Source organism: Lissotriton helveticus, chromosome 9 (assembly GCF_964261635.1).
Source record: "Lissotriton helveticus chromosome 9, aLisHel1.1, whole genome shotgun sequence".
NCBI lineage: Eukaryota > Metazoa > Chordata > Amphibia > Caudata > Salamandridae > Lissotriton > Lissotriton helveticus.
In genome coordinates this window covers 1000181671-1000204306 of record NC_136070.1, presented here as the reverse complement: position 1 = coordinate 1000204306, position 22636 = coordinate 1000181671, and the positions used below count along the sequence as shown (strand labels likewise).

The following is a 22636-nucleotide window of genomic DNA, read 5'->3' as shown; positions in this document are numbered from 1 at the left end:
TTTTTTTTTTTTTTTTTTTTTACACATCATGGCTGCTACTCTATTAAAACAATGAAATTAGGGATAATAGGAACTTTCCTGTCATACAAATCCTACAAGGCTTATTTTTTCATATTGATGGTTCGACTCAGAGAAAGTAAAATAATGAAGACTGAGAAAGATAGCAAAATAAATAAGCTGCGAAAGCCAGGTCAAGAGATATGAAGTGTAGGGTAGTACAAGAAAGAGTTATGAGGCGTAATCAAAACTGAGCAAACTTGGTATTCGCAACCCGGGCATTCAGCAGCGGGCCTCTAAAAAAAACAAATTAAGCACTGTGTGTGAAGGGCGTTTATGAACGCATGTACGACTTTGAACTTGAGTTGTCCGTATTGTGTCGTTACATTCTGCTGTCCTGTAGTGAAACCTGTAGAAAAATAATTTGATGGGGTTTTCGGAATTTATTTCTACTGCATCGTTTAACCATATTATCGAGGTGCAATTGCAGCTAAAGAATACTTCTTGCCCCAGTTATGATGTTGTGGGGTTTCTAGTCCGAGATCACCGATTGTTTCCCATAAAATGCACCACTTTCAGATGGCCGCTGCATTCGCCCAGTGCTGTCAGCTCACCCCGGGCTCCCTCAGTTCCTTTTCCGCGGCGGCGCGCGCATATCACAACAAATGGGGCGTGGGTACGGGGGCCGGCGCGCTCCGATGTCGCAGCGGGCCCAGCCAATCGGGGGTGGGCTCACCAGACGCCGCCAAGCTCAGTTTCTTGCAGTTGACTGCGGCTGCCAGAAGGAGAGTCTGGGAGGAAGCCGCAGAAGGACTGAGAGCTGGGGCTTCGCGCGCGGGAGAGGGGGCCCGGAGCGAGGCACACACCTACTTTTACTGACAGGGCACCGCACCCCCGCTGCCTGGAGATAACAGGTGCTGTAACACCGGCCCACCATGGTGGACAGCAGCCTCCGCACCGCCGCCAGCTGAGTGCACTGCAGGGTGAGTGCTCCCTGCTGTTGACAAAAGGGGTTGTGTGTTTGCGCGTTACACTGGGGCAGATAGATATATCCGTTGCTGGGGTCCGGAGGATCCACAGGAAAGAAGATTGGTTCAGAATGTGTCATGGGTCGGAACTTATTGTGTACTTGTTTTATTTATCACTCCATAAGCTGCCATGTTTGCTCTAGCAGGTCACTGGAGGTGTGCATGCATGCGGCTGGTTTCTGACAGAGTGCGAGAGAGAGAGGAGGAGGCAGACGGGGGGCTCTAGCGAAGTTTTGCAAGCGTAGCTTTCAGCAGCAGTGGCGCATTGAGCTCGCTTCTGCCCTGGCTAGGGTGACCAGAATTTTAAAGCAAAAAAACGGGACATTAAAAAAAATTAGAAGAAGGACTATAATGTTACGTTAAGCGAGCGCACAGAATGACAGCGCTCCTCAGCAGAGAATTACAAAACAGGCAGTAAGAACATATATAAGATGCTATTTTCAAACCCAGTAGCTTGCATGTGAATTAATTCGCTTTCTTGGACCAACGGCTAACTATCCCCGCTTTGTAAAACATAAAGAAAACCTCACCCCAGTTTTTAGTCGAGCCTCTCCAAAAACCGGGACATGAGCTAAACTTCTCGAAATCTGTCCGGACAGCTGGTGAAAAACAGCGACCATCCTGGCAAATCCGGTACGCCTGGTCAACCTACCCCTGGTAGCGACAAACTGTGGCAGCTGCAATCGTGATGCAGTTCTGCAACGTCACGACAGCAGAAACTTGTGGATAGAGGAGCATTACATCTTGGGACACAGGGAGAAGATGTCTTTCAAGCTAAGACAGGGTGAAAACGTGTCTGGGACCTGTAAGCACAAGCATTTACAATGCAATAGGTCTCGCACTTACGCAAGTTTGAGCTCTTAGCATGGTAAATGACAATGCTATTTATGTATGTTTTACAAACAAAAACATAAATAAAAGGCATTGTCATTTACAATGGCAATAGCTCAAACTTGCGTAATTGCGAGACCTATTGCATTGTAAATGCTTGTTTAAGACCTGTTGTTTACTGTTAGCAGGCTTGGAGGCTGCCCATTACTTGCCACTGAATCGCTCCGAGGCCACTGTACATTGCGTGCTTCCTGCTGGTCAGCTCTGCAGTGGTTTCTTCCCTCTTCTGGCATCCGCCCCCCCCAGAGCATGGCCCAAGTACATGTGCCCTTACACTGCTCTCGCATTTGGGAGATATTTCTTTTTGTTCAGCGACTCTACAGAGTGCATCTTTTGTAGCTGGCTTTGTTGTCTGCTCCTTCCTGTTGTCTGTGTTTGGTTGTTTCCCCTCCCTCCCATTGCGGTGCCCCCACACAGCACAGTAAATGAGCCGAAACTGCCAGATGCATTTGTTACGTCCTCTGACTTTTGCCTTTGTTGCATCTTTTATTTATAGTACAAACTCAACCCGAAGGTGTTGGAGCACCATTACACAGGGCTGCTGGGCAAGTTAGAAAGCCTATCTATCCTTCCCACGGACAATACACAACAGTTATTTATCATTTTAGTATTATTGTGTGGTTGGACAAGACCTGGAGTGGCAGAGTGCTTTACAAAGTAGAATGCTAAGACGAGAAATAAATAGACCCGAGAACAGATTTAATTCAACAGGGTGAAAAATGCACTATTTTCCCATTGCAGGGTTTTGTTGTAATAATAGCAATCTGTTATCAGATCGGAAGGCTGATTACGAGGGTGTAGTAAGTAAGACCATAGGAGGTAAAGTTGTAGAAAAAGTTTATTGCAGAAACAAGTGCTGCCCAGCAGCTCGCCCCTCCGGCTGAGACAGATCTCCCCAACAGTACCCATTCAAAACCTGGCATTCCAAAGAGAATGTCAGTGACCAGAACATCATGGCACTGACATTCTCAACCTTAAAGGAAAACACAACATTATCCTCCCTCTCATAAATAACCAAAAACAAAAATGGAAAAAAACAAAACAAAAGAAAAACAAGAGACAGAAACATAAAATCATCCTAACGATACTTAGCAGGAACAAAACGTTGGCGGCAACTCCTGCGTATACCCACAGTAGTGGGAAGAGAAAAAGAAGAAACATCATTAGAACTACACAAAGGATTCTGATTAATACATCCAGTGACTTTTACTACTCTAGACATATTCCACCAATTCTTTAAGTTGACCCTTACAGCATTACCAAAAACCTTGTCAACAGTGAAAGGTTCAGAGTATTTTGAGCTGCCTATTTTTTACTGTGGACAGGAATCTTTATGCGTACAGTATCACCAATAACAATAGGTTTTGAGACCCACCTTTTCCTGGAATCAAAATAAAGTTTTTGTCGAGACTGTGCTTGAGTTACATTGCATCTCACGAACTCATCTACATCACACACAGAATATAATTTAACCGATCTGGACATCCATCCAAGACAAACTTTTGAACAAGGTTTCCTTCCTCGCAGTAATTAATAAGGAGACATTTTTGTAGTTGAGTGTGGCGTGGTGCGATAGAACCATAACATGGATCTCACAGCATTCTGCACATTGCACCTACCAGCCAATGCCCACTGCACACAGGTTTTAAGTACTCTATTCATACGCTCCACATGACCATTAGTCTGTGGGTGATAAAGCGCACTTTTGTAATGCGAAATTCCACCATGGCGTAAAAATGAATCAAATTCTTGCCTAACAAATTGTACGCCATAGTCACTTGCAATCGTAGAAGGAAACCCTTCACGCCAAAAAAGGTCTTTCAAAAAGTCAATATAATTTTTGGAGTTGGGTTCATTAATGAAACGTATCTCTGGCCATTTTGAATAGTAATCTATAGCCACAATTGCAAACCTGGAATTAGCAGGAAGCATATTAAATGGTCCAACTAAGTCAATTCCAATTTTTTCCCACGGTCTGTTGGGTAACTCGATAGGTTGAAGAGGTGAGTACGAACTTTTAGACTTTTTTCAGAATTGGAACACACAACACACTCCCCAGCAAACATGTCAACATCTTTGTCCATTTGGGGCCACCAAAAGTGTTCGCGTAATCTCCTGTTTGTAAATGATTTACCTAAATGACCTTCATGTGCACCCATGATCAACCTAGCTCTTAACGCATCCGGAGGAACCAGTCTATCACCACGTACATGAAGACCATCCTCTACAAAGAGTTCAACAGAGACCTTAACATACGTCTGCAGAGAAAAATTAGCATTCTTCTCTTTCGGCCAACCACATTTCACACATTTCATAACTTCACAAAGTAAAAGATCTTTAGATAGTAAGTCTTTCCATTCGGTCTCACTAACGGCACACATATCATCCAGTACAAGGGAAGCAACAAAACAATCATCATCATCATTCATCTCGTTATCACACTCAACAGGATGCCTAGAGAAATAATCAGCTCTCACGTTCTTATTTCCTGGAATGTAAGTGACCTCAAAATCGTATTGCAACAATTTGGTTGATAATCGTGCAATTCTCGAGGTATGATCTTTAGGCCTATCTCCAGAGAGAATAGACACTAGCGGACTATGATCCGTGCGTAAATTGAAATGCTTTCCACAAATGTACGGGCTAAATATTCTTATTGCCCACCAGCACGCCAACAACTCCCTTTCAATAACTGCGAAATTAAACTCTGAATCTCGTAGTACCCTAGAAGCATATCCTAAAGTGTTCTCCTGTCCATTGATGTTTTGGGTGAGAACAGCACCCAAACCCACACCACTAGCATCCACAGTGATGGTGTATATGACATTAGGATCAAAGAGTTTAAGTATTTTAGGACTAACTTGTTCATTCTTAATCCACTTAAAAACTTTTCACTATGATCATCCCATAAGAAAGGAACACTTTTCTTAAACATATTATACAGGGGTTGTACTTTGGAGGCATAATTAGATATAAATCTTGAGTAAAACTCACACAAACCAATGAATGATTTAAGACCAACCTTGTCCTTCGGGGAAGGACAATCTACTATTGCTTTAGCAAGACCTGGTCTTGGTTCAACTCCATGTTCAGAAAGAACATGTCCTAGATACTCTACCTTCTGTACTTTAAAAACACATTTCTCTTTTTTTAACACAACACCAGTATCACGCAAAACCTCCAACACGCAAACCATGGCATCATGTGTTTCACAAGTCTCACCATGAATTAAAACATCGTCTTGACAACCACTCCTTTGATCTTTTTGAGTAAATTTGACATGATCCTCTGAAAAACTGCTACCGCAAAGGCCAACCCAAATGGCATACGGCAGTATTGGAAAGACTCAATAGGGGAAACAAAAGCAGAGGGATGTCTAGAAGATGAGTCCAGAACCACCTGGTGATAAGCTGACGCCAAGTCCAATTTACTAAACCACTTCAAACCATTGATTAACGATAGCATGTCTGGAATCTTTGGAAGAGGATATGAATCGATCCAAATATTTTTATTGAGACTGCGTAAGTCTACACAGACATGAAATTTGCCATTTTTCTTTTGGCAACGACCAAAGGAGATAACTAAATTGACAATTCTATCGGTTCGATGATACCTTTCTTACAAAGACTGTTGAGCTCCTGTTCTAATTGCTCCCTGACACTAAACGGAACGTTTCTAAGCCTATGCTTAACAGGTATAGCATTATCTTTGACCTTAATAACATGGGTGAATCCTCTAACTTGTCCAAAACCATCACCAAATACAGACCATCACCAAATACAGAGGGAAAAAGTTCTGTCACCATGTCAATAAAGTTATCCAAGCGAGAAATAGAAACTTGATCCCTTGTGTCTGGCCTAAGTACCATCTTAAAGAGTCCCTGGTGGAAACATCCAAGTATGTTTAAACCCTTGATAGCTACATAGACTTTGCCAAAAATCTTTTGTCCTCTAAATTCTAGTGAGTCCTCAACATACCCTGCTATTTCAATGGTCCTCCATTCATATGAAACTGGAGATCTATCCGGAGGCTGTAAACGACGATTTCCTCAAACTTTCTTGAATCTTTCTTGTGTTAGCATAGTTATTCTCGCACCAGAGTCAACTAACAAACTTACTTTCTTATTTCCAATCTCAATATCAACATAAGGATCCACACACTCAGAGTTATCATTAGACACAGTGTTCATATCCCCAACCACAACAACCATTTCCCCCAAATCATATTGTATGTTGCTAAAATCAACAGACTTGTATTCAGATACAGAAACATTTGCAACAGAAGATGATCTGGTAACTGCCTCCCTCGGTGATCCTTCACACAACTTCTGAAGTTTTGCACACTTTTCGTCCCTTGTACCAGTACACTGAACAAGAGAAAATTAAGCGTGCTTGTGTGAACGTGGCTCAGGGATTCAAGTCTCCGCACTTTAAGTGCTTGCCCACACTGGCACCTTTAAACGCGGGTTGTCAGGATTTGAAGCACAGTTTGTCCTTTTTTGTTCTGAGACATCAGCAGCAGTGCATAATTTAGATGGATCTTTGGAACATTTCCCGGAGAACTTGCTAACTTCAAGCATGGTGAGGGTGATGCATCCAGTCAGCTTGCAGCAGTTCCGATTAGTGTTTACAGACACAGTGCCTTACGCAGGGGTGATATTCTATACTCTCTCTGATCCCCCCCAATTAAAACATTGTGTGTCCGATTGGCTAGATGCGTTAACTGTGAGCTTATCTATTAAAGCAGTTCCACTGTCTATACAGGAAAATTGGGTATCATTTTTAGGTGTCTGCTTGGCGGCGTATGTGTTGTCTCTTTGAGAAATGCTATTTACTGCAAGTGGGCTTGAGGCTTCCCATTACTTACCAGTGGATGGCTTCAAAGCCATTCTTAATTGCTTCCTGCATGGTCAGCTCTGCGGTGGCCACTTCCCACTTCTTTTAGGCCGTGGCTAGACAGCGCACATATTACATACAGTATAGCCATCTGTACGTAAGACAAATGCAAGTCTACACCAAACACGTAAACTACAAGCAGTACAGATGCCCATGAAGCACATTATACTGGGGCTTACACTGTTAATTCTATACTGCATAGCTACTTTCAGATTGAAGAATAGTGTTGTGAAAATGCTTGTTAATAAATGTCATCCCCTAGGGTAAGCCCTAAACAGCCTATAGGATGGGGGTGAGGGTCTTTAGAAAGTTTGATATGATTAGACTTGAAGTATTTTCTTGTCCAAGAATTGCCTCGTCATCTAGTTAGGAAAACCTTTTAATAACATTCATGAGTGTTAACCTAGCATTGAAATGGAGCATCACAGACAGTTAGGGCTCTTCTGCAAGGTTTTAGCCTGAGATTCATATTCTTAAGAATAATTTTCAACAAACTGGGTTTACCTCCGAAGCATCACACATTTGTTTAAGTAACAACATTTATACCACTTTCAGATTTTAAATAAAATCCAAAGGAGTATATGAAAAACACAGGTGTAAAATATCCTCCCTCCTTTCATATATCAAGTTTGATGAATTTCTATTATATTGTAAATGGATTTTGTAAATTGTAAAATCAAATGAACACTCCCTAATGCGGGAAAGAATCCCATTAAGTGCCCTCATTAGTTGGGTGTAGTAACAACTTTTGTGTATAAGCAGATAAACCAACAGGGGTAACAGACTGTAGAAGAACCAAATGTGAATTTAACGTAAGTGCATATGTGACCTCGGAATTCTGACCCAGACTCCTTTATTGGGTCTTTTTGAGAAAATCTGACTACTTTGATTGGATATCAATTCATGGATGAGTGGCAAGATTGAGTGAGTTAGTTGGTATATCACTATCCCCACCCCCAAGGATTCACCTCATAATTTCAAGTTTCATATTAAATACATTTACCAGTGAATTTAACATTACAGTGCAAAGGACACAGCCACATGAATGTTTCCTTTTGAACTCCAGTGGCCACTAAACCAATGTTTACCAGGATTGAAAAGGAATCATAGGGCAGTTGCAGCTTACCTTTTTTATCGTACGGCTGACTGTAAAGTATATGCAGTGATTGCCACAAATGACCCAGGTAGTCTGGCACCAGTTTACTCAGAACAGCTAATACAACTTGAATGATGGGACTGCGTGTCTGCACATGGAAATGTCCAAGAAGGCAAGGGAATTGAAGCAGAGCACCTACCATATAAAGATTAAATTATTTTAAATTAACATTCGGTTGAGAGTTAACATTGGATTATCTTACAGCCAGGAAGTGTAGCATGACGTAGAGGCATCCCTATGACTGATTCTTGGCTCTTACGCCCGAAGGCTAATTTAGAAAAGGTTTAGATCTCGTAATAACTTAGTGATCCAAAGTATGAAAGCTATAACTGAAGTGCATTGCTTATTGGGCCTAGGACAAAGAAGACTACCAGCCTTTCATGGCATGGGAGAAAGTAGACTGTTTCACAGAGAACAGCAGTCTGAAAGTTGACAATCCTTCTTAGTCCTCTTTCAATAATATTTTTTGTTAAGAATGTTGAGAAGGGAGAGTTCATGCAGCTTATTCCTAGTTAAAAGGCCAATGAACCTCAAGCAGTTGCTTCTGTGCCTATGGCAACACAGTAGGAGGTAGGGTCCACTTGTATATTGCAAATGTGAGGATATCGCATTTGGCAAATGGGTCGATGCAGATTAGCATTCTGCTAAGGTCTCAATTTCTTCTAAATGACTGCAGAAATGACCCCTGGGCATTTGTTAAACTATCATCTTGTCTTACACTGTAAGGTACTGACTGACTGATGGTGAGTGGAATAATATAAAATTAGCAATGAATAACAATTGAAATGGAGGGTACTAAAGGCATTTTTTAGTGGACAAGAAATATGCTTATACAACACATTCCAGAGAGAGGGCTTAAGCTCAATGGCATGACATATTCCATGAGATTCCTTGGCAGATTTAATGTCAACCAAATAATGTATATTTTAGTAAGAACTTTCTAGCGAGTGTCATTTGTCTTCCAATGCCTGAGGTTTAATCAATAAGGTTACTGCTTCCTTCAAGCATAGCCTAAAGCTCTTACTTCCCTATATGTGCGTCCAGTGAATGACATTATGCTTCAAGCTCCTGAGTTGATCAGCTGTCCTTGCTGAAACAGTTGTATAGGGCTGCTTAGCAGCAAACACTGTTCACTGCATCAAAAGTGCCTAAAAATGCACATTCTGCAGATCAAAAGTACCTAATAAATGTTATAGGCAAATAGTTTGTTTCTATAGTTTTACATCTCCAGAATGCATGCTACCTCAAAAAGCCTCCTCTAGAGTCTTAAAACAAAGCTTGAAAACCTCGCCTTCAATTAAAACTTTCAATTGTTGCCTCTCCTTGTTTTCTTTTGAAAGACCCCCTCTTCATTTTCTACATGCCTGCTCTCTATGAAAACATCTACTCTAAGTCAGATGAATGTTTGCCTTAGTATCTATTTTATTTCTGAAAATTGCCCACACTTTATTTCAAATATCACAACCTCTCCTTTGAAAGTCATGCCCGCTCAATTTAAGAATACTCGTCTAGGTAATCTATTAATCCCACCAACCATCTGCATGAATTCACATATCCACTTTAATGATCATATCTAACTCCTAATAATTGAATCCAGCACAAACAAATGGGGGTACATGTGTAAAATGGCTTCCTTGAGTCAAAGGCTAATCCCAGTAACCACCAATAACCATTGGACTACCCAATGACCGTGGGATCTGTAGCAGGGTGCTCTCCTGCATAAAGTGCCTTAACACTTAGTCAGAGGTAGAAAGCACTAAATAAATGCAATTGTAAAACAACAAAATACTTCTTTAGTATCAGATCTCATTTTTTTAAACCACTTTGACTTCTGTCATTCTAATTTTCACGAAGGAGGTGCCAGTAGCCCTTTTGAACTTGGAAGTCGCCTCTTGCACCTGGGCAAATACAGAATTTTGCCTACCAGTGAACAGGCAAATAGGGAGGAATAACAGACCAACTCCAGGAGACCCTGCTTTTCTCCTGAAACAAACCCACCTTGGAGAGTCTAGTGAGTCATGCAGACCGGCACGTTTGAGAAGCGCATGTTTTCGTTTGCCGGCATTGCCTTCCAGTCTTTCATATCCAGCTGCTTCCTGAGTGGCTATTCGTGGCATTGTGGAACAGGGTGGCCGAGATCTTGCCACCATTCCTGGAGGACCTCAGAACGAACCTTCGGCAGATAATACACAAAGGATAGAACACAGCGAAGTATGTGATTTGCTTGAACACAGCTGACTGATTGGGTAGAGCTGTTGCGACCATTGTGGTGCTTTTGCTCCGTGCTTAAATTATTTCCACAGGTTCTCCAGTGACATTCAACAGTCCCTGATGGACATGCTATTTTGTGGCACACCTCTCTTCGGAGACCATGCGACTCAGCCTTCAGATCACTTTAAAGCAAGCAAGGACACATTCCGCTCACTGGCACTAAATATGTGGCAGTTCTCACAACAACTTTACCCCTTTCGAGGCTTCAGAAAAGGGTTCCAGCCGAGGCCATATCCGGCTTTGCCCCAGAAACAGCAGAACTTCAAGAATTTTCAGGGCAGGGGATCAAGGATCATGCAGCAACCGTCCAGGCCCACAGGGGCAATAAAGTACCCAATCCATCCCCCTCGCTCCTTGGCCACCTCAAAATCGCTTTACCTTGCCCTCAGCAGTGCACAGTCACTCTATAGGAGGTTGGATCTCATACTACCACCACGGGTGGCAGAGCATTACATCAGGCCAGTGGTGCTCCAAATATTCCTAAATGGAAACTCATTTCCTTTGCTGTCCACCACTACAAGCGTGCTTCCTACACTGCAACACCTCCTGGAGCACTATTTGTTCATTCTGCTAGGAGAGGTTCAGGCTCTCTTCGAAAAGGGAGCCACAGAGAAGGTACAAGCACCAAGGTTTTGGACTGGGTGTTATTCCTGCTACATCCTGATGCTGGAGAAGAACAAGGGCCTCTGTCTTATCCTCGAATTCGCCCTCTGAACTTCATGCACAAGGACAATTCAAAATGCCCACCCTGGCCCAATTCCCTGGATCCAGGAGACTGGATGGTGCCCATTTCCTGTACTGCTGTCCCACAGACGTTAAGTGTGGCTTCATGTATGCCACAAGCATTTTCATTTCTCAGTGCTTCTCTTTGGCCTTCCCGGTGCACCTCATGTGTTCATGTGGTGGTCACTGCCCACCTTCAGAGGTTGGGAATACCAGTCTTCCCATAGCTCAATGACTGTTGTTGTTGAAGGCAATCCTGCCTCAGACAGTTGTGGACCACCTCCAGACAATGGCGGACCTGTTAATATCACTGGTGTTTTCCATCAACGTTCCAAAGTTACAAATGACTCCCTCACAGAGGCTCCCTTTCATTGTAGCCATCCTAGACATGGTGCTATTCCAAGCCTGGACCTCAACGAGTCCAGGACATTTGAGCTATGATCGCAATGTGTCAAACTTTGACATGGATCTCGGTTAGAGTGGCTCTGAGACTTCTTGGCCTCCTGCAACCTGCTTGTGGATTACACCAGGTGAGAAATGTGGGCTCTGCAGTAGGACCTGAAGTAGGACCTGAAATCTCAGTGTGCCCAGTATCAGGGGATTCTTTCAGATTCTTTCCAGGTGATGGTGGGGACAACAGGAGATCTACAGTATTGCCTGCTGAACTGCAATTGGACCAATGGCGGACTCCTCTTGATACCACACGCAGAGCTAATGGTAATGACTGATGCATCGTTTCTGGGGAGGACTTCAATGAAGGTGGAGATCAGAAGACTATGGTCATCAGTTTGCAGTGTTGTGTGTTGATTTAGATACCGTATATACATTTTCCCGATTCATGCCCTTATATAGGTACAATTCACATTGCCCTTATTTAGGCATAGAAATCCAGCCCTTATTTAGACATTGCTCATGCTAACTAAATACAGGCATGGTCAGCTACATCTGATCCTCTTTGTCACAACGAGTTCTTGGAAAACCACACTCTTAAGCCTTTAAGACTTCCCCTTGCCTGTATATCGATTTCTCCAAGAACTCATTTATTATGCATAAACATCTATTCCTTAGGGGTTCATTCATGGCATTCATATGCCCGACTTGTACGTCAATAAAGGCATTCCTAAACACCTTCAAGGTATAAATATACCTTCACTTGCTATGGCAAGGCAGAGGGCGGTTCGGCTGCCTACTTGCACAACCCGGCTCGCCACAGCAAGTCCCGAAGGAAGTCGTCTCCCCAACTGACGCACTGACCAGATGCTGTCATCCTCCTTGCCGAGAATCCAGCTCCAGTGTTTCTGATTCCCCTTGCGGGGTGTTAGAGATCCAGTCCTGGGAAAAAGATACCAGCCTCTCTCATTCTAAGGTATGGAGCTGATTAGAACCTAGAGAAAATGTTGGCAATTCTTGGCAAAACTAAACTAAATTTAGGCTAAAACAGCACCTACTTCTTCCCTCGTACTAGACTTAGGTTAGGTACACTGGGGTAGGATTATTTTAGAAGCACCGGTTGAGTATTTTAGCCTGTGTTATTTATGTATGTATTTTTATATATGTCATAGCTACAGACCATGCTATTACAGTATTATTTTATAGTACTGCTAACGCTGTACGTAATATACTTCGCATTCTGTCTTGCGATTGTAGCAGTTCATATCTCTTGCATGAGAAATAAGACTATTTAATAAACCCTTTTATTGAAACTCCCGTCTCCCTATTTCTATGCAACTCTGTAGAAACTAAGCATGCATGATTGACTGAGTGAAGCTGTAATCTATTGTTTCCACGACTCTGAAGATATTGTTCCGACTCTAAGGGAAACAAAGTTGTCATGTTTATGCGGTTGTCAGAAACGAATCCCTTCTTGTTCATTCGAGAACGTTTCTAGTGACCTCTGAGTTAGCTGGCACACACACAATTAAGTTTAATGTACTCGATAGAGACATACTGACCTTAGTCCTATGTCAAATCTATAGTTTATATTATTCCTATGCGCAGAGCCTATCGGGGATAAAGGAACTACACTACAGCAGGAGCTGCTGGCGATTCACCTGGCATTGAAAGCATTCCTCCTGTCCATGAAGAGAGAGCAGGTATATTTTCTCACGGACAACACCGTTGTCATGTGGTCGTGCAACACACAGGGCGGGTGAGGTTGTGGGTCTTGTGCCAAGAGGCTTTGCGCCTTTAGAAATGACTGAATCGTTAGGGCATCTCTTGGTTGTACAGCACCTGGCAAGATCTTTAAATGGCAGGGCAGACAAAATCAGCTACCACTGCCTAACGGATCACAATTGGCAGCTACACTCAGTGTGTCATCCAGCAATGGGGAGAACCCTGACTCAGTCTTTTCGCCACTGCCGAGAATGTGCACTGTTTAAGCTTTTGTCCATTGGAGTTCCAAGGGCAGTTGTCACTCAGAGACGCCTTTTGCTTGGATTGAAGCTAGCGACTCCTCAACGCCTTCCCACCTCTGCCTCACCTGATCAAGGTTCTCATAAAGATGAGTAACTACTACGTCCAATGTACTCTAGTGGCGAGGTGAGTGTGGTACCCAGAACTTCTGGCCATGAGCAATATCCAGTGGCGGAACACTTAGGTGCAGCAATTGCATAGTGTTCTGCAACCGAGCCTGCACAACTTACAACTCTATGCCTGGAGATTGAGCAGTGACTGTACTTTAGAAGGGAGATCAATAGCGGTCAACTAAGTGTCATACTGGCAGCCAGGCGTCCCTTGATTAAAACAGTCTTTTTGGGACGATGGGAGAGGTTTGTTGTATGGTGTTCTTTACGAAATAACCAACCTTTACATGCACGTTTGCCTGATATTTTGGTTTTATGTTGATCTTTAGACCATCAAGGCAGTGCTATGGATCTTTCAGCCTTCTTATATTTACCTGATCAGCCATCTTAATTTTAAATCAGCTGCTGTGATACGTTTTCTCAGCGGAAAGTTCCAACCAAAACCAATCTGGTTCTCACTTCCCTTGTGCACTCCGTTTGAGCCAATGTACGGCAGTCCTCTCCTTCTGCTTACTTTGACGGCCTTCCTCATAGTGATAACGTCTACTCGGCGTGTGAGTGAATTGCAAAATTGCAAGCACTGCCTGTCTAGCAACCGTATACTATCTTCTTCCTGGACAAACTTGTACTACCCAGCTTTTTTTGCCCCGCCTCATCCATCTAAGGAAGACTACATTGCTTAGACATAAAAAAAAGCTCTGATTGTGTACATCGATTGTACAAAGGAATATCGGGTGGACCATCAGCTGTTGTAGACTCTTCTGGGGGTGACAAAAGTTAAAGCTGTCAAGAAACTAACTATATCCTAGTGATTGTTCTGCTACAGAGTGTCCAAGAAACAGAATCCAAAGGCATATGTGCACATTCCACCAGAGCAAAGGCTACTACAGTGGCGGTGGTACACAGGGTGCCATTTTTTAATATCTGCCATGCTGCTACATGGGCATCGGTTCCCACACTCACAAAGCAATACTGCCTGAATAACCAGTCCACCAGGAAGTGCATTTTGCCTGTTCAGTCTGCAGGACGTCCTCGTCTGGTCATTGCTCAGGCCCACAACCTACCTAGGTACTGCTATTGTACCTATTCACACGATGAGGAATCTACAGTTAGAAGTATCCGTCAAAAGAACAAGTTACTTACCTTCGGTTGCGCTCTTTCTGGTGGATACTGTAACTGCAGTTTTCTCACCGACCCACTTAATGCTCTGTTCTAAGGAATGGACTCTTTGTCCATGTTCTTAAGGTTCCCATTTATAGATCTGCACACTTGCACAATCTGATTTCTAATCTCCATCTGTGATAGCGCACGAAGATGGATTTGGGAACAAAACTGATGTTAGTGTGTGCAGGAGGCGACTATGTAGGAGCCCCAACGTCACATCCAGGATTGGGCAGATCTGACTCGGAGCCGCACAATGCCACCTACCTACACTTGAGGGAATTGCTGGAGAAAATTCTTGGGATCCAGTCTGGCATCAGGAGTATACTCAAGGTGAGGAATAGACAGAGTATCCACCAGTAATAGCGTTACTGGATGAAAGGTTTGTTCCTTTATAGTGATGTTATTGAATGGCTTCTTGAAACAGAGTAAGCGTGCAACCTTGAGGTATTTTGTGGTATTCCCTTACAGAATGGATCCTCATTTTGGCACAACCTGTATATCTAATTTGTGTATGGTATAAGGTGTGTAAACAGGACATGCTTTAGCGTGTCAAGGTGGAGGTATTTCATCAGGGACACAGGTGCTTTTTGTCTTTTCCTCCATGTCACCTTTGTCAATATGTTTACAGGGGATCTTTTAGGCCGGTATGTTGTGTTTTACCTTGCTCTGGGCATCAGCGATCTTGCTTGACCCTATTTTTGGAAGGATTAGTGCTTGAGCAAAGTAGGCATCCTCTGGTCTACAGTCTTAGTTGTGGTTTCAACTCAGTTCTTTTATCTAGTGTTTTAGTATTTCTGTATAGGCTCCTTGTTGCTTCCTGTACATTTCAGGTTTCTGTCAAAGGACTGTCGGGTTGGTTCACCTAGTTTTACCTGGCGTGAACGTGGCGTTATTCATTTCAGCAATGGTTTGGTTGGCAAATAATTGTTAGACATGTGGATTCCTTCAGGCATAGTAAGATTGACTGACTGTTGGTGGCTGCAGTGTTAAAGAAAGTATATGGTATCCTTATATTGGTTGTTTTAGACATGCTGGGTCTCCCTTGCCGGTTTAAGACACATTCTTTCCCCACTACCCAGGAGTGCTTCTAGCTGGTGTGGACGTCACCCTGTTCTAAAGGTCTGCTTCTCCTTCCCATCAAACATTGTTGCCTCAACAATTGCGGAGGCAGTTGTCTGTGTATATCGCTATGACATGGCTAGGTCTAGAGTTTCTCCTCTTACCCTTCTCCTGCAGGTTTTACTGCTTTGGTATTGATTCATTAGAGGAGTACTCTAAAGGTTGAACTATCCCTCAGAAGAATATATTATCATTGGTAATGACTTTTTGGGCGGCTACTCTACCTACATGTAAATCCCTCTCCCAATCCCCTGCCTCACTGTTCTAAGGACTATTGTAGTGTACTTAATAAGATTCCAAGTACATTTTTATGTATTGGATTTCTGTCACTTTTTGTCAATTTCGTGTACTCCTGATGGTGTCAAAAAAATGACAGCAGCTGACATTAGTGGGTAATGGCATATATGGCTCTGTATATCACATCTGGAGTGATGTTGACGTTGAGTTGGAATGGTGGCGCCACTCGCCGTTTCAGAACTATTTAGATTTTACCCATCTAGTCTGGTGCCTATGGAGGTTCAAGTGGAGAGAAGTCTGTAGATAGAGTATCTGTCAAGAACCTTCTTACTGAAGGTAAGTAACTTTATCATCTTTTCCTATACTGTTCTCTATAACACAGTGTACTGTCTGATTCATACAGACTCAAATTTCTCTTTAGTGCTCTCTTTAGTCACACTGCATCTATTCTCGCCACACAACTGGTCAACGTTCTCCTTGCTGCACTTCCAAACATCTGGCAATCTTTCTCCCACAAGCCGGCTTACCTCTCTCTGTCTGTTGTCTTCACTGTGCATTGTTTGTTCTCCATCCACAGATCAGCCTAAAACCACCTTGCTGATGAGTCTTTCTCTGCATCTTAAACCACTCCCTAGAGAACTGAATCTCTTTCGCTTTACTACTATCTCCAAGGTCAGTCTTCCCTACCAACCCGGCTATATTTTTGCTGCTCCTCTTTTCTTTGTTATAGGCCAGTGTTATCAGTCCTGAGGCCACATATTTAGTGCCTGCCATGAAACTAGACTAACACACAACCCTTTTTAGGTCTCGCCTGTCAATGCGCTTGCGCATTGAGCTTCCGAGAATATAGGGGCTTAACGAGAGCTTAACCATTGGGCGATTTCATGCTGAGCCCGTGAAAAGCAAACTCAATGCGCAAGCGCATTGACCTAAAAGCGCGTGCACATCCAAGCCACCAGCCTCCCTCCCACAGGCATCCCCCAGCGTGCGCTCTGCCTCAGGCATTTCTCCTCCCCTAATTTATTCACTGCCCACGGCCGGCCGGCCGTACTTTCACTTTGACGGCCGCCAGGCCGTCTCTCGCGTTTCTCCTCCCCCCTCCCAGTGTACTTTTATTTTTTTTAACTTGTTTCCTCATGTAATGCACCGTTTGCTACCTCTTGTACTTTGTTCACCCACGATTGTCACTTTTGCCTTGTGTAATGTAATTTTTGCTTTTGTAATTTGTTCACTTGTAATGTTCTCTTATACCAGTTCTGTTCCTTTTGTGAAGCGCTCTGACACCTTCGGGTAAAGTCTGCGCTATATAAAAACGCATAAATAAATAAAGGACCTTTCCGCCCGCCCCTGCCGATGTGTACACTCGTAGCCGCTCTAACCTTAGGCAACAACGGCTTTGACATTCACCACTTAGACATTTAATTTTGACCACCTCCCCAGCATCAGTGACTGCACCAGGTACCCTATGAATGCAATCACCTTGTGCCCAGTCTTATACTCCATCGGGCATTTTTAATTTCACATTAAATCGTTTGCGGTGAGAGCCACGTAAAGGACTTTTCCGCCCGCCCCTGCAAATGTGTATGCAGGCAGCAGCTTCAGCCTTAGGCACCAAGGCTGTGGTATTAACTAGCACCTCACTAGTTGCACCAAGTAGACGAGCACTGTCTTGCTGCCCCCGCACCACACCTCTCCCCACCTTCACCGCTGGTTAAAAAGTAGGCTCCTTTCAGCAAACCCAAACTGCTTACTGCTTTAACATTTTCTGGCGCCCGTGTTTGTTTTCTTTAATGGCACCCAAATTGTCTTAATCTTTTACAGTTGTTGGCGTGTGCGCTTGGTTTTATTTAATGCCTGTGAAAGATAACAGAACTGTGTTCAGCTTTCACAGTTCTTTGCTTAATACTTGTAGGTAGACCACAACGTTCACAAAGCACTTTACGTTAACAAACCGCTTTACATGATGGTGAAACAAACCCGCTTACTGCTTTAACATTTTTTTTGTGTGCGTGTTTGTTTTCTTTAAGGGCGCCCGAATTGTCTTCATCTTTCACAGTTCTTTGCGTGCGCTCTTGGTTTACTTTAATGACGGTGAAATAAAACAAAAAATGTGTACAGCTGCCTCCTCCTTTAGCGATTTTGCATTACTCTTATTGCTAACACCCCTCCCCACCCCCTCAAACAGCACACTTTAGTCTAAACACAGGTCGCGATATCCTGCAGAGCCATTCCTTCAATCTAACTGGCGCCACCTACATTTACGTGGATGAAAGGCCGAAACAATTCACAGGATCAACTGTCGGTGGCTTTCCTTCACTTGCAGCCACATGTCCCAGCCGCCCGCTGACTGGCAAGAGCAGGATTTGTGATCATTTGTTTTCCTTCACTTTGTGTGTGGCCTAACTTAGCACAACTGCCAGCAATCACACAGTTATTCCGTGGCTTTGTTTGTACCGGTGCCATAACGTTCCCAACAAATGCAGACTACATTTTTTGAATGAATACCACAAATAAATGTTTTGGCAGGAAATTACCCGTTACACCTACTTAATGCATATGGAAATTGCTCTTACTAATTTTATATAGCGCAAACTCGACCTGAAGGTAGGTTTGGGAAATATTTCATGAATGCATTACGTGCATCCATATGTCCCAGCCGCTCGCTGACAGGCACGGGCAGGATTTGTGATCACGAAATATGCACAGTGGCACAACAAAGTAGGCTGACAGAAATAAAGAGCGTCAGTCATATGGCTTTATTTACCTCCTTTATGTCGCCAAGGCATGTGCTAATGACAAGCTTTCTGACAGCGCAGCCAACATCAGACAAGCACACCCGAATTGTCTTAATCTTTTACAGTTGTTTGCGTGTGCGCTTGGTTTTATTTAATCCCTGTGAAAAATAACAAACCTGTGTTCAGCTTTCACAGTTCTTTGCTTAATACTTGTTTTTAATCTTAGTGAGGTTCAGAAAACATGCCTCTTTTGTTGAAACCACACTCCTCCTTTTTATAATACTTAAAACATTGTAGCAGTGTTCTGAAAAATTACTTGTTTTTTATTGCAGTTGCGTACACTCAACTTCCCACTCCCCTACAAATTTGTCAACTCCCCAGGTCCATCGCCCCTTCTCTGAATAGAAGCCGTCTTTGCAGTGGCTTTTAGAGCCACAGGGAGCCAGACACATAATTCTATTACATTTTCAGGGCTATTTTTACATGCTGGCTGCCCCTCTTCTTCCTGTTGGCTCACTGCACAAGTGTTACTGGGACAGAGACGGGGCACAGCAAGGACAAAGGGGTCACCTCCACCTCCCAAGTGAACAATAGCAACTGCATCGCGGTCCGCCATGAGTGTATTTAACATGGACAGCAATGTTGTGGAGGCTTCGTGCAGGCCTCCAGATGTCTCAGCCCCACTTTGCTGCCATTGAGTGCCCATGCGCTAGGCTCCTGGCTCCCAACGGGAGGGAGCAGCTTAACTTCTAAAGTCACCGCCTGTTGTGTCCCCACGGCAGCTTACTCTGTGATAAATCTGCAGGATCAAAGGCAAGTTGTCGTAAAACCTCTTTCTGCAGACCGGACAGTCTTCCGCTCTGTGAAAGCCGCGGGGTCTCCTTTAATTGTCCACAGACAGCTGCCGAGGTGAAACTCATCACATCTGTTTATTTCCAAAGCCCTACTTCCTTCCTTCCGGCAGCTGTGGGGTGCAGCCAATAATGTGCCGTGGCTCCTCACACTTTTCAACTCCTTTGAATGAATATAAAGCAATACCTGGTCGATAATTAATAGTGCAATGTCCAGTGGCTCTCAATATTAAAGTATTTTACTTGGCTAAAGGGTGGTTTAAAATAAAGAAATGTTGCCCTGTGGAATGGATTACAGGTAGGGGGAAACATCCTTTACAACGCAACTTTTACCACGCAGTGCCTTTACGATGCAACTTTTACAACGCAAACTATTACAACGCATTGCGCTGGGGGGCGCTCTAGGATAGGGAATAGGTTTAATTTACTATCCAACACCTTCCCTACTATCCACGGGAACTGGAGTTGGAATAGTAAATTAAACTATTCACTATCCAGCGCCCCAAAGCACTATGCGTTGTAAAGGCATGCGTTGTAAAAACAGCGTTGTAAAGGCATGTGTGGTAAAAGCATGCGTTGTAATGTCATACATCCCAGGTAGGAGACAGAGGTGAGTGGCTTACCTTTGTTTAAGCAATTTGTGCATGGTTTTGCCACACACACACACAACCACACACACATACCCACACACACATACCCACACACACACCCACACACACAACCCCACACACACACAACCCCACACACACAACCCCACACACACACACAACAACCACACACACACACACACACAACCACAACCACACACACGCAACCCCACAAACACACAACCACACCCCAGGGTAACAAAACATAGCATAGCAAAACAAACCATAGCATAGCATACCAAACCTAGCATAGCATAACAAAACATAGTATAGCATAACGAAACACAAAAACATAGCATAACAAAACAAAACATAGCATAGCACAACAAAACATAGCATAACAAAACATAGCATAACAAAACATAGCATAACAAATCATAGCCTAACAAAACATAGCATAACAAAACATAACATAGCATAACAAAACAAAACATAACAAAACACATAGCATAACAAAACATAGCAAAACAAAGCATAGCATAGCTTAACAAAACACAACATATCATAGCATACCAAAACATAGCATATCAAACACAACAAAACATAGCATAACAAACCATAGCATAGCAAAACAAAGCATAGCATAATATAGCATAGCATAACAAAACATAGCATAGCATAACAAAACATATCATAGCATAGCAAAACATAGCATAGCAGAACATAGCAAAACATAGCATAGCATAACATAGCATAGCATAGCATAACATAGCAAAACATAGCATAGCATAACATAGCATAGCATAATAAATCAAAGCATACGATAGCAAAACATAGCATAGCATAACAAAACAAAACATAGGATAGCAAAACAAAACATAGCATAACATAACAAAACATAGCATAACATAACAAAACATAGCATAACAAAACACAACAACACATAGCATAACAAAACATAGCAAAACACAACAAAACGTAGCTTAGCTTAACAAAACGTAACATATCATAGCATAGCAAAACATAGCGTAGCATATCAAACACAACAAAACATAGCATAACAAAACATAGCATAACAAAGCATAGCATAGCAAAACATAGCATAGCAAAACATAGCATAACAAAACACAGCATAGCATAACAAATGAAAGCATAGGATAGCAAAACATAGCATAGCATAACAAAATATAGCATAGCATAGCAAAACATAGCATAGCAAAGCATAGCAAAACATAGCATAGCATAACATAGCATAGCAAAACATAGCATAGCAAAACATAGCATAGCATAATAAATCAAAGCATACGATAGCAAAACATAGCATAGCATAACAAAACATAGCATACAGCATCACTCAGCACCACCACAGCATCACTCAGGGGCACCACAACATCACTATGCTCTTCCACAGCATCACTGAACCCCACTGCATCACTCGTCACCACCACAACATCACTCTGCGCCACCACAGCATCAATCTGTGCAACCATTCAACAACAACTGGTTCAAATATGTTCTCTCAATGTTTCAGGCTTTATGACAAATGTCACAAAAAGATGTTAATATTTCACTTCTGTTCTTGGATTTTCGTCACAATAAAATACACTGAAAATAATCTTCACAAAAGTTATTTACAAAAGTTTAAGCTATTGCCATTATCAATTACAATAACTTTTATTTAAGTATACAATATTAAAAAAAATTAAAAGCCATTGTTATTTGTAATATCAATACATGTAAGTCACGTTAATACAACACCCATTGCATTACAAATGCTATAGGTGTCACATTTGTGAAAGTTATATCTATTGGCATTGTAAATAACAATGCTACTAATTTCGCTATTTTCAAAACCAACACATAAATAAAAAATGTGTCATTTACAATACCAATAGCTCAAACTTTCCTAATGCGAGACCTAATGCATTGCAAATGCTTGTTTTTTTATGTCTCTTAAAGGTACGCTGGACGCCAGGATTGTGGATGTGAGTATCAAATCTCCGTGGAGCTGCTGGCCTCAGACAAGGAACGGGTGATAGACGAATATAACTTGAGACCTAACCCTATACCCCAGTGGAACAACCAGAACTACCACCAGGTACAGTTGTTTTTGGGCAGGAGAAGGTATACCAGGGGTTGAGCCGAGCAGTGTTCCTTATGAATGTCACCAAGCAGGAAAGCTGATCTTTTAAGGGTTGTGGTAGTTGATGACAGTTTGGTAATGATGGTCTCTGTGTACAACCTAGTACATCGGATGGGTGGAATGAGGGGCAATCCAAGTATTGTGATATTATCACTCCATATAGTCCGTTTTAGTTTAAGGAAGCTACAAGTGACCAACCTGAACATTTGCAGAGCCAACTACTTCAACTGTTCCCACTGCCTACATACGTAACCCAAGATTGCAGCTTACCAACATCCTGGGTTATCTTTACCTTCTGAGCCATCAACATTTGA

The 22636-nt window shown here is 42.7% G+C and overlaps 1 protein-coding gene across 2 annotated transcripts in view; it reads left to right on the top strand.

Annotated features, from left to right (window-relative positions):
- FBXO27 (F-box protein 27) overlaps window positions 1-22636 on the top strand; it is a 282101-nt gene that overhangs the window by 245350 nt on the left and 14115 nt on the right. For both annotated transcript variants that reach the window (XM_078661312.1, XM_078661313.1), the window contains one exon: window positions 22139-22277. In XM_078661312.1, the coding sequence (XP_078517438.1) occupies window positions 22139-22277 (139 nt within the window). The remainder of the gene's footprint in view (window positions 1-22138; window positions 22278-22636) is intronic.